Below are 17,461 nucleotides of genomic sequence, written 5' to 3'. Positions count from 1 at the left end.
ATATTGAATTCTGACCAGAATGACGTGGTGAAATTTGCACTAAGAAAAAAGGAAACTAATACAGAATTCAGGAATTTTTATTTCAACTTCAACTTAAGTTATAATTATTGTTCGGAAATAAGTTGTCTATAGACGACAATGGCAGCGATACCAATTTGTTTGCGGTCGTATCAAAGGACTTTAACGAAATATATACATGTATTATATCATTGTATATGAACACAATTAGAAGCCAATATGTATTTAACTCACGCAGGGAGCAATTATTAATTAAAAAAAAAATTATTAAGGTTTTCGGTTTTTCAATTCCTGAACCCGCCACACTGAATTATGAAGGTGCGTGTCCCCTCTTCAGTCAATCAGTGCGCCGTCCTGTACCCTCGACACTGAAGTGTGATGGTGCATGCCCCCTCTTCAGTCAATCAGAGCGCCTTCCTGTACCCACCACACTGAATTGTAATTCTGCGTGCCCCCTCTTCAGCCCATCAGCGAGCCTTATCGTTCTTCAACTCGTGTACCCGCCCCTGATAGGCACCATTTACTTTTATATGTTGGTAGTTTAGTGGGACTTTGGTATGAAAACAACTATGGCCTTTTGTTGTAGTGATTTAAGGGACAGTCTAAGGTCACGATTTCTTTGTAAAATACACTAAATGATTATTTACCATTTATAAGCTAAGTTATTATTAACGATAATATTTATACAAGGTCAAATATCACAGACATAAGATAAGAAAATTTCATACCTCCACTTTTCTAAATTCAACACAGGAGTCTCGAATTGCTAGCATGTTCAAACTGCTTGTAAGACAAAAAATAACCTTTCAAAATAGTTTAAAAGTAATTATAATAGTTGTTCGTGTCCATACTACTACTACACTATATACTGTCACTCTGCATTTTGATTTTTTGGCATAATATAACGAGAATATGTATGGTGTATATATTTCAAAGAGACAACAAACCTCGTTGGGATGAAAATGTCAGCCCAGGCCAACCATTGGTTTTCAATGAACAACGAGGAAACCCTCATTCCACAGGGCAGGCTGCAGCTGCCCCAATCATATTATATATTTTTGTTAAGACAAGTTAGCCAAGTTGCACCGTGTTAAATACCAATTATGTCCATGGTGCAATTGGAAACCCCCTAAGTGACGGCTAATCCAACCTACAACTTTAAACAGAAAGTTCTAAATTTAAGGTCTGCATTAGACTTACTGCAAGTCCCTCTCTCTGATAACACCACTACTAATTTCCTGAATTAATTAGTAGATTTGCTAACAGAGAGATACATGCAACCAATAATTCATATATTCTATAATATAAAGAGAGGGACTTGTAGCAAGTCTAGGTCTGCATACATTTCTCTAGTATTGATCTGAGTATAGTTCTAAAGCAAAACGTTTGTTATCTCTGAGGCAAATATTTACAAAAATAATCACTACGAAATGTTAACACCTAGCAGAATCATCAAAGCTTGAAGATGACATTGATAATTTATGAACTATGTCCAATCTACTTGTTTCCTTCATTTACAATAAATAATGTTTGAAATAAACACAAAACTTGAAAAACTACTCAAGTCAGAGAACTCTTTGTGGTGTCATGAAAGCTAGGCAAATTCTTAAGAGTTACCATGGAACTATTCTTGAATTCCACATATTTTTTTTCATGTTTTATGGCACCAGATGTATTTGGGAAATGAAAACATACATGTACGTAGCAACTATCAAAAATACTGTCATGCAAACTTCAGTAAAATAAATAAAGATTATTGAAAAACTTACTCTTCCATTTTAAAAGTAATCAAGAACATGTTTCATAAATAGTCATTTGTTATCAAATTGAAATATTCACTGTTTAATTAAAAACAATAACCCAAAATACATGTCAATCTAGTGAGCTGATTAAAATCTGACACATAAGCAAAAATGGTTCATTTTGAGCTGGACACTTTAAAATTACATCACTATGTTTTCTGATAATTCAGAGTAGAACTAAACAAACAATATTTCCACACATATATAACTTATGTTAACATGTACCATAATTGTTTACTGATGTATCTATGACAATAAGGTGTCCATTGAAGACCCAGGCACCAAACTCTTGTTTTCATTAGATTGTCATCCATTTGATATCACAAACTCATAATTTCTATGAAATGAATGTAATTCACAGAAATGAAATAAATGACACAGAAAGCACTATGAAAATACCTTGTTGATCTGTTTATAATTTGATTGATTTGTAAATGAACTTTGAACTTTCAGTCATACACTTTCAAAATAAAAGAATCATAAGTAATAAGTTTATCTATTATATTTTTCTAGATTAGCTAAAAAATGTGGGGAAAAAGCAATGGGCATTTACTTAAATGGAGTCCTCCTACAATTTTGACCAAATGGAAGTACATCATCTTGAACAGATTAATACAATAATTGAAAGTTTCTTTCTCTTTACTTTAAGCTTAAAACATAACTATAATTATTTGCTATTCTAAGGGAAATATCTGTAATAAGGAGTCATCCTCCAACCAGACTATGGTAGGCCTTTTATTCTAAGGGAAATATCTCTAATAAGGAGTCATCCTCCAACCAGACTATGGTAGGCCTTTTATTCTAAGGGAAATATCTCTAATAAGGAGTCATCCTCCAACCAGACTATGGTAGGCCTTTTATTCTAAGGGAAATATCTCTAATAAGGAGTCATCCTCCAACCAGACTATGGTTTCATACTGATTATTATATATTTAATGAAGGTTTCTTCCCATTGATTGTGGTTTGAAGATAATAATGTAATTTTTTGCCTTCCAAGGGAAATAACTAAATGTAAGTGCAACCTACAACCCTTATCATAATGAACATTCATTAATGTAATTTTCAAGTAAACAGCTATAGAATGCTGTTGACAGAATTTGGTTACAATTCACTATGGGGTTTCTGAGGAGAAGATTTTTATAGAAAAGTTAATTATGACAATAGATTTAAACATGATGGCAATGGGTCCCATGAAACATCAGTCTTGGTAAGCTAAAACTGGAAAAGGATAGTGAATCAGTTAGGTGACTGTCATGTAGTAAATCACTTAAAATGATAATATACTGGGTATATACATATCATGTAAAACAAAAGTAATGTATAATTTAACTAGTGTTGACAATGTATTAAAACAACTGATAAAACAACACACAAAAAGTAGAACAATCAATACACCAATACATTTTCAAAGAATTAAATAAACTATTTTCCTAACTGAACCTCTCTTACAAGTATTTACAATACATTTTTTCTAGCCTTCTATTTCCCTGTAATAAGTAGTCATAACATTAGTACAATAAGAATTCATTTCCTGAATTTGAATAACTTTAAAAACATGTGTTGTAGAAAGTTTACAGTTAATATTTTGATAACACCATGACAAGAACTTTCATACAAAACTGCAGGCCACTTCAGTTTGAACCAGCAAACTTCTAATAATACATGTGAATAAGAATTAAAATATTGAACTCCTGTATTAAAACACAGTAACTTCTCCCAATCTTTATACATGTAAACTCATGTCAACATAACATATTTTTTTGTATTCCTAATCATTCTAGTCTTTCCCTGCCAGATTCTTTCAATAAAACAGTGAGCCTCATTCACAGTAAATTGAAGCATAAAAAAGAAAGAATCCAAGAAAAAAAAACAATTTGTTTGCTTTCTCCTAACTGTTCATAATGGACAATGATTAGTTTTTGCAGTATTTTATATTACTAATTTATATGGAAAGATAAAATGGCTTTGTAAAGAAATCACCCATGTTCAGTAGAAACTGGTCCATGAATCTAATAATGCCCTTTGTGTAATTATAAAATGAAAACAATTAAGTTTAGCCATACCATTATGCTCTCATTAATAGTGGTTTCATGTAAATATTAAAATGTCACATAAAACACTCTTTATTCTCTAGATCTCAGTCCTGTCAGGACACATAACATTTAAAATAGAAATTAAAATCATTTAATAATCTTCTGCCCAAGGATTCTCTTCTAGATAAGTATCTATAACTTCCTTCATAGCCAGATTTGGTATTAACATATCCTGTGTCAGATCTGTACGAGTCACTGGGTCAAAATGCCCTACTCTCTGCAAAACATGAAGAAAAGGATGTTGGTTTAATATTTGTTTTAATGGAAATCATTTACCACATTAATGAGTTAAGTACATGAGTGCTAACTGTACAAAGATTTTCTAAATAAATCCTCAGTATTTCATTATCTTTAGCTATATAAAATGTTACTAAAGACAATAAGAATCTAACATCAGTAAAAAAAATCAAGACAGAGAAGGCTTAGGTTCTTACAGTGAAATAAATGATCAGACTTGGCTCACCATAACATGTTTGTCATCACATCTTCAATATGTACATAAACCCTAGACATTTAAAAAAAACTACAGAGTGGTTAACACATCTCCTAAAGTAATGAACTAATGGTAGCATACTCTGCTGAAAAAATGGGCAAGTTCAAAATGTTGAAAGAAAACATTAATTAAAATTTTCCATAATATGAGATGCATATCTTCAATATGCATATATAAAACACAGTGGAAAGTTTGAACTGGTAAAACTCTGAGCAATGCTCACTAACTTGATACCACAAACTCCCCCATTTAATAGTATGCACATTTTAACCTCCACTGCGATTCAGATCAAAATTTAAAATAAAAGGTGCACAAAGGGTAAAAGATTCATCCAATACGATTTGATGGCGTTGGAGGAGTAATAGAAAAGAGATGGGGCTATAATAACATTGGTTTAATACTTTAATACTGGTGCCTCAACATCACATATGAATGTCAAACTGCTGATCACTAAATTTAAAGTCATGGTGAAAATAGCAATAAATTATGGAGAAAACCTATGTAATAAATAAGATGATTTACTGGTTATCGTGAATAACCAACAATATAATTACTTGTGCCAAGATTGCTTAAAATTTTTTAGCACTCATGATCATATTTTGGTTACTTGCACATTCCAATTAATAATCCTATCAGATCATAAGTGGGCAATGAAATTTGTTATGCTGTGTGTGTGCAGTTTATTTCACATGTAGAAATATCTTGCACCTAAAAAGTCACAAGCAATATCTTTACTCAGGATATCAGTAATAACCCCATATGGCTTAAAACAGGGTGATCAGCATCTAAAATCTGAGACAATAACTGTATTCAAGAAATGCTTCAAAGAGGATGAACTGGTCAAATGGCAAAAACACTGCATTAACTTTCCTTTGCCTGAAACTTTTATGACATTAATGAGGCACATCTAAGTTATTTTATGCTTTACCTGAAGGTGTTCAACAATATCCTTTTTATCGTATGTAATGCCTGATGGTGTTATAACAGGTTCCCTCATTATTTCAAAGCTTATTTTCCCACATATATGTTCTGGAACATCTCTAGTCTGTTTAAAACAAGTAATTAAGTGCACATAAACTTTTATAATTAAACAGGAATTTAACAATAATTGAAACTTTTAAAGGTAAACCATAATAACTTGCTGGTTGTCTAATGGATGTTTTCACAAATCTTCACTTCATTATAAAATAATAACTGTATTACTACAAAATCTGTACAAAGAGTTCATTTTTCATTAATAAACACCTGCCCCACAAGCGCATGATACATCCACTGTCTTGTGAAAAAAAAAAAACATAATAAATAACTTATTCAAAATCTTACTTTCCTTCTGTGATCCAACTGTGAAAATAGTTCATTGACCTCCTTTATCTTTTTCTCCTTAAAGTAAAACAAATTATGTAACATGATACAACTTCAAGAAATATTGTACTAAAATCAGCTTCAGCTGAAAATACAAAACAGCTAACAGCTATCTGACATAGAAGTTTGCTTAGAATGTCTCACCATCCAACATCTTTTAAGAAAATGGCCACTCGAAAAGTACACTTTAGTTAAATCTTGTATTTTCACAAAAAGTAGTTAGTACAAAATGTGTATTAGTACATGGACTGAGATAAAAACCCATGCAACTCCACTCATCAACCAAATTATGATTTTCAGCTAATCATAAAACTCCCATTTACAAATCATTTTGTCACAAAAAAATTAAACTAAGACATTTTTGTATTTTTTAGCTACTTTTTATACCTCATTGAGGCAAAAATATTTTTTTTTATTCTTCGAACTTCTCCTTTCTACAAAATGAAATAAAATGATATATATAGGTATCAACATGTAGCCCGATGTCTCAGCTTTACTATAATACCAAGAAATTTGTAACAAAACTTATGATTTTGGAATAAAATGAAAAAAAAGTATCCCTATCCCACCAAAAAGTTGCTTAAATTGACATATTTTTCAATGTGAAAACCCATAGAGTATTTATACTTAAATAAAAAATAGCTTATCTGGTAATTTTCTATTACCGGTAAGTATTATCACATTTACTACTTTTTTTTATGACTTGTGGCCATATTTGAAGTCAGAATTTATCAAAAATTGCAAAAAAATGGGATTTTCAATTTTTCCAAAACAAAAAAAAAATACGAAAAACTATCTTGCAAGAAAGAATTTAAAAAAAAAAAGAATGTTTAAAATATTACCCCTACCCCTAGAAATATTGTAAAACATAATTCTCATTCACAACATACTGACACTGTAAAACTAATATTTTAGGCATTCATAATTAAGATAATGATGTATCCTACATATCTGCTCAATTAAGGCGCATAAATTTTCTTTTTAGGGTTACAATTACTATTAAATCATAAAAAGGAGGTTTTCAGAATTTCTTCTATATCATCTGTTATTGTCATATATACAAAATACCATACTTTAAATAAGCTTTTGTGTGATTCAGCATATTTGTATAGTGTCTTAGCTTTCAAATGAGCCAAGATAATAGATACATGTATCTTAACTTTTCCAAGTCAAGTAAGGTGAAAAATTGCCACCCTTACCCATGAAAAAAATACCTCAACAGGAACTAAATGTTAATTTTCAGCATATAAAAGATGTACAATAGACATTTTTGGTACTGTTGTTTTAATTATCAATGTATTCAACATATCTGCTTGTTATAGGCATGTACTTTTAAGTTTAAAGGTGACAATAATGAGTTTTCAGAATTCCATATTTTCTTTCATTTCACTGATAATTGACATTTTTTTTAAATACTGTACTTCAAACCAGTTTTTTTATATTCAGCCCATGGACTATAAGGAAAATTCACTGAAATAAGTCAGAACATATTGAAATGCCTAGAAAATATGAAGATATGTGTAAGTGTGTTAGACTGTGAAATATAACATGCTCATTTAAAAATATACATGTACATCTGTTCTTTTTATGAGCAACTTGACGCTTACCCTACCGGTGCACCTGGTCCATGCTCCCAGTTTTCAGTGGAGTCAGAGTTGCTCATTTGCTTTTGTTACTTTGTATGTATGATTTTAGTTACTTTATGTTCTTTGTTGTGTATGTCTGTTTTCTATGCCTGGTCTTTGTCCCTGGATTGCATTCTATTGATTACCGCTACAATCTTGGTTCCCTTGATTACTCTTTAATATAAAGTCATGTGGACCTGTGGACCATTTTAATCAATGCAACATATGTGATTGATGTCTGTTATGTTAGTATTGTAGAAACAGTATTCTAATCATGTCAATATTAATATAGATCACAACTTACACTTTCATCTTCTAAAGCATTCTGTACTTCTAATAAACCCTCAGTTGATTCGGCAGGCAACTTGTCTAATTTTCTGTGAGAAATAGTTTCATTATATTAACATTAAAGTCTGAAGAATTTACTTGTCAAATGAAATCAGAAGACTTCAGTTCTGTTATCATCAGGTCATTCAACTATCAAAGCTTTATTCATCATTAGTGACAATGTTTTAGAACAATCTAACTAAAACTAGTTTTTGTACTGAATTAGGGATAAAAGTTTTCATTAGACTGAGGTTCATAATAAGCAATACACATTATCAATATGTACATAAACACTGTGTAAAGTTATAAACCTTTAAGTTACAGATTACTCCATCCTTAATATTGAAAACAGATGGGTGGAGTTGAGCAGCTACATGACCTGATTTCACAATTGGTGACCAAGGTAAAAACAAACAATGTATTTTATGAATTTCACTTTCACAAATAGTCATTTTGATGAATATTACAAAGACTGGAAAAACAAACGAAGAATCACAATGAAAGAGTAATCAAAGGAACCAAGATTCAAGCAGAAATCAAAAGAATGTAATCCAGACAGGGAAACAGATACACACAACAACAAACATAAAATAACCAAAATAATACATACAAAGCAACAAAAGTAAATGAGCACTTTGGACTCCACTAAAAACTGGGGGCATGGATCAGGTACACGGTAGAGTAAGCGTCCTCTGCTTTTCGAGAAACAACCACCTAGCTGCTCATAAAAGGTCAAGTCTGGGGTAGACGAAAGAGGAAAGGAAAACGTTGAACAAATCGGTTCTCATGGTGCAGATGGATACATCATAACAATATACAAGTTCATGATGACAACCATAAAACTTCTGTAGTGAGGACTTCAGTCTTGTAGTAACATAACCCTATTCAAGAAGCCTAATTGTAAAGTCTAGCATGGTACAAAAAGTCTGTCTAGTTACAGAAAGCTCTGGTATAACATATGAGTTGTGATAGGAGAACTCCAGGGATGTTGCCACAGATAGAAGGAAAGTTGATAATACAGAACGAAAAGTCACTGTGTTTGATGTATAGTTTGGTCAGTAGTTTTCCATTACCATTGATCTCTAAGTGTAGGTCAAGATATGAGGCTGACTTCACAGTGTCTGTAGTATCCTTTATCTCAAGTTCTTTGGGATAGATGTGATGTATAAAATTCCAGAAACTAGGATTGTTTAACGACATTACATCATTTATATACATTGTAGTGCCAACTTAGATAAAAGGATATGGCTGAATGATATTTCTTCTTTTAGATCAGATCAGCTATAAAGTCAGCCTCACAAGAATGAAATAAAAAGTCAGCAAGTAGAGGAGCACAATTTGTTCCCAATGGAATACCAACAGTTTGTTGAAAACCGTTTCCAAAATAAAATTCCTGTGTTTTGAGAACATCTTCAGCAGTATGTTTGGAAGATGATTTGGAATCGTTTTTCACAAAGTATGAGGAATTTCTACCAAGTACTACATATCTATATCTAGGTGAACCATCTGTTTTGGAGTAACAATAATGTATAATGTTTTTGAGTCAGGATTTTAACTGAGTATGGGAAGTTGAAGTATAAGAGTTGAAAAATCATAGGTTTTAATGCTATTGTATTCTGATAATAAGCTTTAATTGAGGGTTTCCAGAAAATCTTTTGAATTTTTCAGGATCCACATTGATTTAATACCACTACAGAACTAGCAAGTGACTGGAAACCATCTTGGACAGCCGTGAGTATAGAAGTTAAAAGTTTTGAAAATACTTTGGTGGTACATTTTGCATATTCAGCTATGTAGCTTTGTTTGTATGGATTCTTGTGAAATTTAGGAATCCAGTACAAAAACAGTAGACCACAGTCATGGTAGAGAGACTGAACGAGGATAGCACAGAATTATGGTTTTCCACTCTCTCTCCTTCCGAGAATGTGGTAGCAATATAAGTATTATTACTGCTATTATTTTCTATGTCTACTTCTGATATTAAACTTTGAATATAATACATTCTGCAGCCAAAAACAATGTTGTTTTGGGCTTTGTCCGCTGGTACAACATATTTGTCATGTATAGTAGACAATGTTTTTGCCACATCAGGGTATTTGAAAACTGATGCAGCATTGATACTCATTGATCTACTTAAAAACTTTCATACGCTTCAAAAATAACCTCACAGCCTTTACCCACTGACAGTGAATCAATGTCTTTTTGTTCTCGTTTTATTCATTTTCTTCCATATTTCTCCACGGCATCCATAGAAATTTCAAAGTTATAATTCCAATTTATGGAGCATGGTTCACGGTACTTGGGACATATAGAAAGGATCATACAGAGAGATTAGCTTTCTATGATGTTTAAATCTCCCACAATGACATGACAAAAAGGACCATTTTGACACACTTGAATCCAAGTCAAACCTGAACTTTGATATAAATTTTTGAAGTCCAAATTTTAAGGATTATGTCACTTTTCATGAACCTGTCCAAACTACAAGTGTCACTGTAAAAAGTATTTGTTAAAAAAACTATAAAGCCAAGAAAGAATGATAATCAACATATACCTTTTCTTGTCTTCTAATATAAGGTTATTAAGATATGTTTGTAACTCTATTTCTTCCTTGATCCTTTTCTCCTCGATTGCATTCCATCGTCTTTTCTTTGCCAACCTTAGCGCACTAGCAATGTCATCTCCAAAGTTTAATTTCTGTTCCTTGGCTAAATCATTAGCTATAAAACAAAAATGTACTCGTAAATTTAACCTGTCAAAAAGAAACATCACACATCAGTGTCCTTCCAATAAAATATCACTGTGTTTATTAGCATATGCCTTTTGGCTTTACATAAAATCATAGCACATGCCAACAGTACATTATAATGGCAAATTTAATTTACTGATAACAATGCTAAAATTAAAGTACTGCAAATCATAGATACTGTGGGAGGACACTGTACATGACTTTAAACATTATTTGTATGGTTTCATATTCATTTCACAATGTACAAAGAAGCTAATTTTAAAATATAACAACAAGCAAACATGTATTAATTACAGTGTGGAAAGAAATCTTGAATAAAAACTATTGAAGAAAAAAAGATGATTTTCAAAATATACTGTGATCAACATTACAATATATCAATTTATCATTTGTATCATTTTGATTGTTAAAATATTAGTAGAAGTAGTAGATAGATTTTACATTTTATTTTACTCTTGGATATAATATACCACTACCTAACTGTACACATACCCCTCATTAAACTAGCTATAGCTTCATCATACAAGTTCAGTTCAACTAAAGCTTGTCCCATGAAAAAATGACCTTTCACTAAAGTCCTTTCTAGATCTAATGCCCTTCGACAGTCCTGTTGGGCTAAATCCCACTTCTTCATTTTCAAGTAACATAATGCTCTATTTGTAAAGAATGTTGATGTGTTAGGACTTTTAATCTGTAATGAAAAATCAAACGTCTCAAGCATTTTGACTTGTAAAACCAATGAAGAAAATTACATATTCCAAATATGTATAGCCTTACCACAGCACCTGGTCCAGCTTGCTTATTTACTTGTGTTTCTTTGTACATGTTATCTTGTTTAGTACATGTTCTTTGTTGTGTGTGTCTATTTTCCATGGTCTCTTGTTATCTTGGGTTATATTAATCCTAGTTCCCTCACACAAGGCTGTTTAGACATAGAGATTAGCAATAAATGTTTACAAAAAAAAAGTTCACGGACTAGATAAATAATTAGATTTACAGATAAGGCTTTGAACCATAGGAAATTGTGGGACAGCACCAATCATTTCTACCTGCTTGAAACAACTATGCATTGTACATACATTTTTTGACAAGTCATTGCACTGTTACTTTCTTTGTATTACAAAAAAAAATACAAGAAAAGCTAAGTCTTTTTTATTCAAGCAGGCTACTTCCTGTGAACTTATTAACAATATAAGCCTCTTATAAGTATCCTTGGAATTTAATTAAAACAAATTTAAATCCATGGTGTAATGTCTTGAATCTAGATCTACTTTATGGAGTAGTCTTCCAAACCATTTCAAGAAAGATAATAGGTTCTCATTTTAAGAGCTTAGCTTGGTCCTGGAATGGCTTAGGATGTCGCTGTTAAGCATACAAATAGCTTCTATTGCCTTACCCGTTTTTTGGCTGCTCACTAGTGGTAGCTGTGCACAAATTTTGATTTTTTTACTCAGTCTTATCATACCTATGTCTTTTACATGTACATGTTTTATACTGTCCATTGTAGGTTTTGTAAAATGTGCTATTACTCTACTACCAGTATTTGTTTTATTGCCAATCTATTTTTTTATGTTTTGTGTTTGTATTCTGCTGTTCTTTTGCTTTCAAGAATTGCATGTCTGTTTGAATGTGTAGTCTCTATGCTTTGCATGTCTTGTCCACAGTTAAACCTGTCCATAGTGACCTTTCAAGGATCATTGATACATTTGTATTAAGGTCACTATAGGCATAGGGTCTTTATACAGCTCTAAGTAATCAAGATTTTCAAATCAAAACATATTTCTTTGTGTAGAGTACTGAAAACATGGGTTGCGTCATTACATATTGCCCCTTGTAGTCACATTGTTTAATTGAAGATATATTAATTCAAAATCAACGAATACCCAAGCCATATGAATTTTAATAAGCCATGTGGTCACGTGACCGTGTTCATTTATTCTTTATTCATAGATCGAGTGGTTGAAATGCATGGGACTTCTGCATTTTTTACATGATTTCTACAACTGAGAATGAAAACATTGAAAGTTGTGGTTTGCCAGTGTGTACTTACAGTAGTGTCAATTTAAACCACTTCGAGAAGAAAATGATAAACAATGACAGAAATATTAAACTTTTCCATGTATGAAGACTCGACTATCCACAGTGAGACAACACACTTCTGGTCGAAAATTGCATAGAAATATATTTCATTATGCTCAATTCATGTAAGATTGAACTTTTTACATAAAGTAAATTAAATTCATATTCTAAGATTTAACTGTTCCGATCTCTATCTTTGTGAAAAATATTGATTTCACCTCTTTCTCAGAACGTTACTCCCGACAAGTGTACCAGTCCAAGGGAGTGTAATATAAAGTCCCCGCAAGTACAACTATAGAGGTTAATACGAACATGTTTTTTTTTTGGTTTTTTATAATTTTATTTCAGAACCCATAAGGGTTTCATGCTGAAGCTCCCTATTGTTCTCAATCTTTTTTTGCTAAAATTAAAATTTTTAACTGACTTTAATTATTGTCTGTACCAGAAAAGCTCCTTAAATTTAAAATCACCTCGGGTCACCTATTATGAACTGAATTAGTTTTATTTCATAAGTGTAAGACGAAAGAAATTCAATTATATTTCAATTATATCGAAGTCATACACCTGTGTCAACACCTGTCACGAGTCACCAAAACATGCAAAGATAAAAGAAACCACTCACGCTTTCTCTTGGCCATAATTAAGTCTACTGGGCTTGTTAATAACCCAGTAGCAAAGGAAGAACAATACACAGGGTGTCACTGAATAGTTGTATCCTCCTGTTCAATTTCTAAAATAGTGTGCAAAGTAGTTGGGTATTTGCCACACAGGGATGTATGCCTAACGAAAATGAAAAGCTGACAGAAAAGAAGAAGTACTTTAGTTTTCTTACTTTCTAAGCATGATTATCACACTCATATATAGATCAGTTGACCACTCTGCACCATATATACAAGCTGTTTTCGAAGATTTATAATTTTTTTTCAGGCACGTGTATACATTTTCAATGCATCCAAAAGGAGATTGAGAACCAATGACATAGCAATTCCATATAAGGTAAGTATGCATTACTTCCAGTTTTCATTTATGCATATTAAGGTCATTGTGAAAACACAAATAAATCATTCTAACTTCATTTACCATTAACCTGATGAGAAAACGTTTGTTACACTCTTATCTAACCATGCTATAGTTTTTATACATATAAACATTTATGAATTGATATTTCTGTGTCACGTCTCCTTTAAAAATTAATATTACTAACAATGTTTACATATTTAATTCTTTCTTTGTCATAGAAATGTTTATTGATTTTATTGAAAATGGATGGTTTTCTTTCCTAAAGAATTATTCTCAGAGTTGTTTAATGCCTAAAGTTTTCGTTTTAGTAAATTCTGAATCTGTGATTTCCTGACCTCAAATAATTCTACAACTTTCTATGCAGGCTTCCCCTTCTGAAAGTTTTATATCTTTCTCTTTCTGGCTAAGATCCAATGCTTTTCTCTTTGGAGAAGACATTTTTCCAAGTAGATTTTCACTAGCAATTATGTAAACAGTATTCACCTCATAAATGAAGATTATTTTTAACTTTACTTTTCGATTGGTTAATCTCAATCTTGTTTTTGAAGAATTTGAGAATTGTTTCATTGACTGCCATACATCCAATTTCATATAAAATCTCATTCTGAACGAGATTGAAAAATGTCAACTTCCAGTTTCAAGCGAGCAACAAGAGAAAGTTGCTCTGCACAGGGATTTGTGTTTTCAGGGGATCAGTTTTCAATGGTCGTTAGTCACATTTTACAGGTTGTCACTATATAGAGGTAAAATGCATAGGAAATTTCTTGGCAGTAATCAACAAAGTTGGTGTAGGCAGGAAGTGGTTCTAGGGAGGGGGTTGCTAAGGGTTTGTAAGTTCTTGTTCTAGTTTGTTTCCCTTCCAGAATTTCTGATGAAAATATATCTAAATACGAATACCAATCTGCATTTTATTGTATACTTCCGGGAAATCGAAGCATCACAATGCAAAATCTTCTATTTTTATACTTTTCCTTCACATGTTTAACCTGTATAACTAGATATTTATCATTTTTTATTTTAACACAGAAAGATATTTTGCTTTTTAAATTGAACTCAGTGCTATGTTAATGACGAATCTCAACGCATCTGAATGGTAGACAAGGACCCATTCTCCTGAATCCACAGTCATGTGACGAGACTTATATACCATATTGCAGGTTTTACTGTATTTTATATACATATGTATATGTTCATTCGTTTAAAAGCTCGCCAGAGCTCATGTTGTCCATTATTATTTGTACCGAATCTAAATTAAGTTTTCGTACTGTATGGTAAATTGTATATAGACAGTCTTACTATAGCTTTCGTATAACAATTTATGGCTGACTCATAACTCCTACTCGCAAAGAACTTGTTTCCCTGGTTTTTCAGGTCAACAGCACTCATGCTGTTACAATAATCGTCGAGGTTCTCCGTTCGATTTTCTCGACTCTTCTTTTTTTCAGGGATAGAATTTAGCCGGGGAGGGAAATATTTGAAAATAACGAAACTACAGAATGACAAATCGTCACATGTATTTCTCGACACTATATAGCGTAACATATACACGAATATGTATGCATGATCAACATAACTTTGACTATCCAACTCTTAATATGCTAAAATTAAATCAAGAATACCCGCAGCATGAGCATAGGAAACAAATATTTTATTATTATTCGAATTTGAAAAGAAATAAGAAGTATTCACACATCTACTGTTGATCTGCAGCGGCAAATTCCATAACGCAGACACCGCATAACGTCAACAAAGGCAAGTTATTAACAAGTACAATTAAAAATCGGTTAAAAACAGATGGCTTACTGTTTACAGCAGCAGTCTTAGTATGGTCTGCTTGAAGCTCCCTGGCGAGGTGGCCTGGCCTACGGGAAGCTTCTGGGGTAAGTCTCTTCGGACGATCAGTATTGGTGGGCGGTATGAAGCTAAATTTGTACGCGTCTGTGGAAGTACTGATATGGGAGAAATTTTGAGAATGGTTCTTTCTTGTAGATATGGACGGAAGTCTGACGTAGGATGGATTATTAATGGTTGCATGGAAATCCCTTTTGTGATTCTGTGTCCGGAGTTATTTTCTGATTTGGCCGCCCACTGATCAGTGCAATGAAAGCGTACAAAATAGGGCCACAAAACAACTGCTAGGAACGAAAAATCTATCATAAGAAATGATAGAAGTATACAGAATCATATCCAGATTTTATAATAAGGATGTGGTCACTTTTGTCAAGAAACCTTAATAAGAGGGGTTGAGCAATCGAATAAATACATGCAAGTTTCAACACCAAAGAGCAAGAACTAACTGAAGAAAACATCCATTCTCAGTAAAAATTGCATTCATATGGAATATACTACAAGAGAAGATAATTAAAACGCCCAGTATAGAAGCTTACACCGAGATAGATATTGGCGATTTTGAAAATAGCAAGCCACGTGACCGGAGGAAACCAAATTTTTGTAGAGCCGGTTTCTTTGCTGGGCATTCATCAGAAGTAACCGTAAGTATTAGAAAGACCAGCTTTTCAAAGTTTCTTTTTTTAATCGGGTAATTCCGTAATTCTGTGGCACCATTAAGACCATATTGAGAATATTTTTCTTTAATTTGAAACGATCATTGGGTGTTTCTAGAAAAGCAGAGGACGCTTACCCTACCGGTGCACCTGGTCCATGCTCCCAGTTTTTAGTGGAGTCCGAGTTGCTCATTTGCTTTTGTTACTTTGTATGTATGATTTTAGTTACTTTATGTTCTTTGTTCTGTATGTTTGTTTTCCATGTCGGGTCTTTGTCTCTGGATAACATTCTTTTGATTACCGCTATAACCTGGGTTCCCTTGATTACTCTTTCTATTGTAGACATCGTTATTTGCCATTTATTCACGTACACCTATAATTAATGGCAAAACCTTGTATCTGGTTTTAAAGGTGACGCTCGAAGCAGACCATGTTCAAACTTAATTTAAAAAATTTGCATGAATTCTGAAAACATGGAAAAAATAAAATTATTAATGTTCTCCATGACGGTCGGTATGGAGTCACGTATGGCTTTTTTACCTGGCCGGCGGAATCTCACCCCCTTTTGTTGGAAAACTTTGCACTGAATTTGGGTAAAAATGAGCAAACAATAGCCTGAGCCCCGATTTTTTTTAAACTTTCCGAGCTCTGCTTTTGCATGATTGGACTTTTGGTTTCGACTAAAAACTAAGTTCAACTTGGTATCAACCATATACATACATTTTAATCATAATTGGACTTTCTTCCTGAATGTCGGATTTTGTGGTTTATTCAGATATAATTTATGACAACGAGGGGACACACTGCACCAACCCACAACGATTTAGATATGCATAAGTACAGGAACATCTTTAAATACAATACTTACTAGTATCACACTTTTTAACATTAATATACAGAATAAATTAACTCACTCCAGACGTTTTATATTGATTTTTAGTATTTTTGATTTTCTTGTCTTTTTGTCAGCATTCTTCTATACTTAAATTTGAATATATTTATTAAAACATTGAATATTTGTATGAATTTATTTTACTGTATAGGGCGACGATTTTTCATAATGATGTAGTAACTCTTGTCCAATCTCTTTGCTTTTAATTTATCAAATAAATAAGTTTAAACTAATCTATCATCATGTGATATGAAAATACTCCGAAATTATGAACCTAAAAATGTAAAAAGTATACAAAAACCCTAAGAACGCAGGATTTTGCTCAATTTACCCCCAACGCTTCTGGGACCTTGGATGGCCGAAGACCCCTGGGCGATTATAGATTTGCTTCACACAAAATAGGAGGCTGTCCATGTCCATGTTAAAATCAGGCAGATTGTATTATATGGTTGGCACATACGTTATCCCACTGAATTTGTTTCTCCAATGTAATGTTT

At 32.5% G+C, this 17,461-nt stretch overlaps 1 protein-coding gene across 1 annotated transcript; it reads right to left on the bottom strand.

The window, feature by feature from the left end:
• Positions 1-61: 61 nt before the first annotated feature.
• LOC148618397 (E3 ubiquitin-protein ligase CHIP-like) lies at positions 62-15,028 on the bottom strand. Its single transcript, XM_088577248.1, has 7 exons — positions 14,865-15,028; positions 10,962-11,160; positions 10,275-10,440; positions 7,698-7,770; positions 5,730-5,786; positions 5,335-5,451; positions 62-4,130 (listed from the first exon to the last, which is right to left on the bottom strand). Exons 1-7 carry the CDS (start codon positions 14,952-14,954, stop codon positions 4,005-4,007), a joined length of 828 nt encoding a protein of 275 aa, XP_088433374.1. The 5' UTR covers positions 14,955-15,028; the 3' UTR covers positions 62-4,004.
• Between the last annotated feature and the right edge of the window lie 2,433 nt (positions 15,029-17,461).

This window comes from Perna viridis, chromosome 4 (assembly GCF_037379345.1).
Source record: "Perna viridis isolate PV_CMFRI_1.1 ecotype Kerala chromosome 4, ASM3737934v1, whole genome shotgun sequence".
Lineage (NCBI taxonomy): Eukaryota > Metazoa > Mollusca > Bivalvia > Mytilida > Mytilidae > Perna > Perna viridis.
This window is presented reverse-complemented; position numbering and strand designations above follow the sequence as displayed.

Bases quoted from the DNA above. Each gene is read 5' to 3' on its own strand.
- LOC148618397 (XM_088577248.1), bottom strand. From the start codon at position 14,954: ATGAGTGCTGTTGACCTGAAAAACCAGGGAAACAAGTTCTTTGCGAGT. The intron at 11,161-14,864 runs GTAAGACTGTCT...TTTTCATTACAG, and splicing joins ATTGTTATACGAAAGCTATA to ATTAAAAGTCCTAACACATC. The intron at 7,771-10,274 runs GTATATGTTGAT...TATTTCTCACAG, and splicing joins ATATTAGAAGACAAGAAAAG to AAAATTAGACAAGTTGCCTG.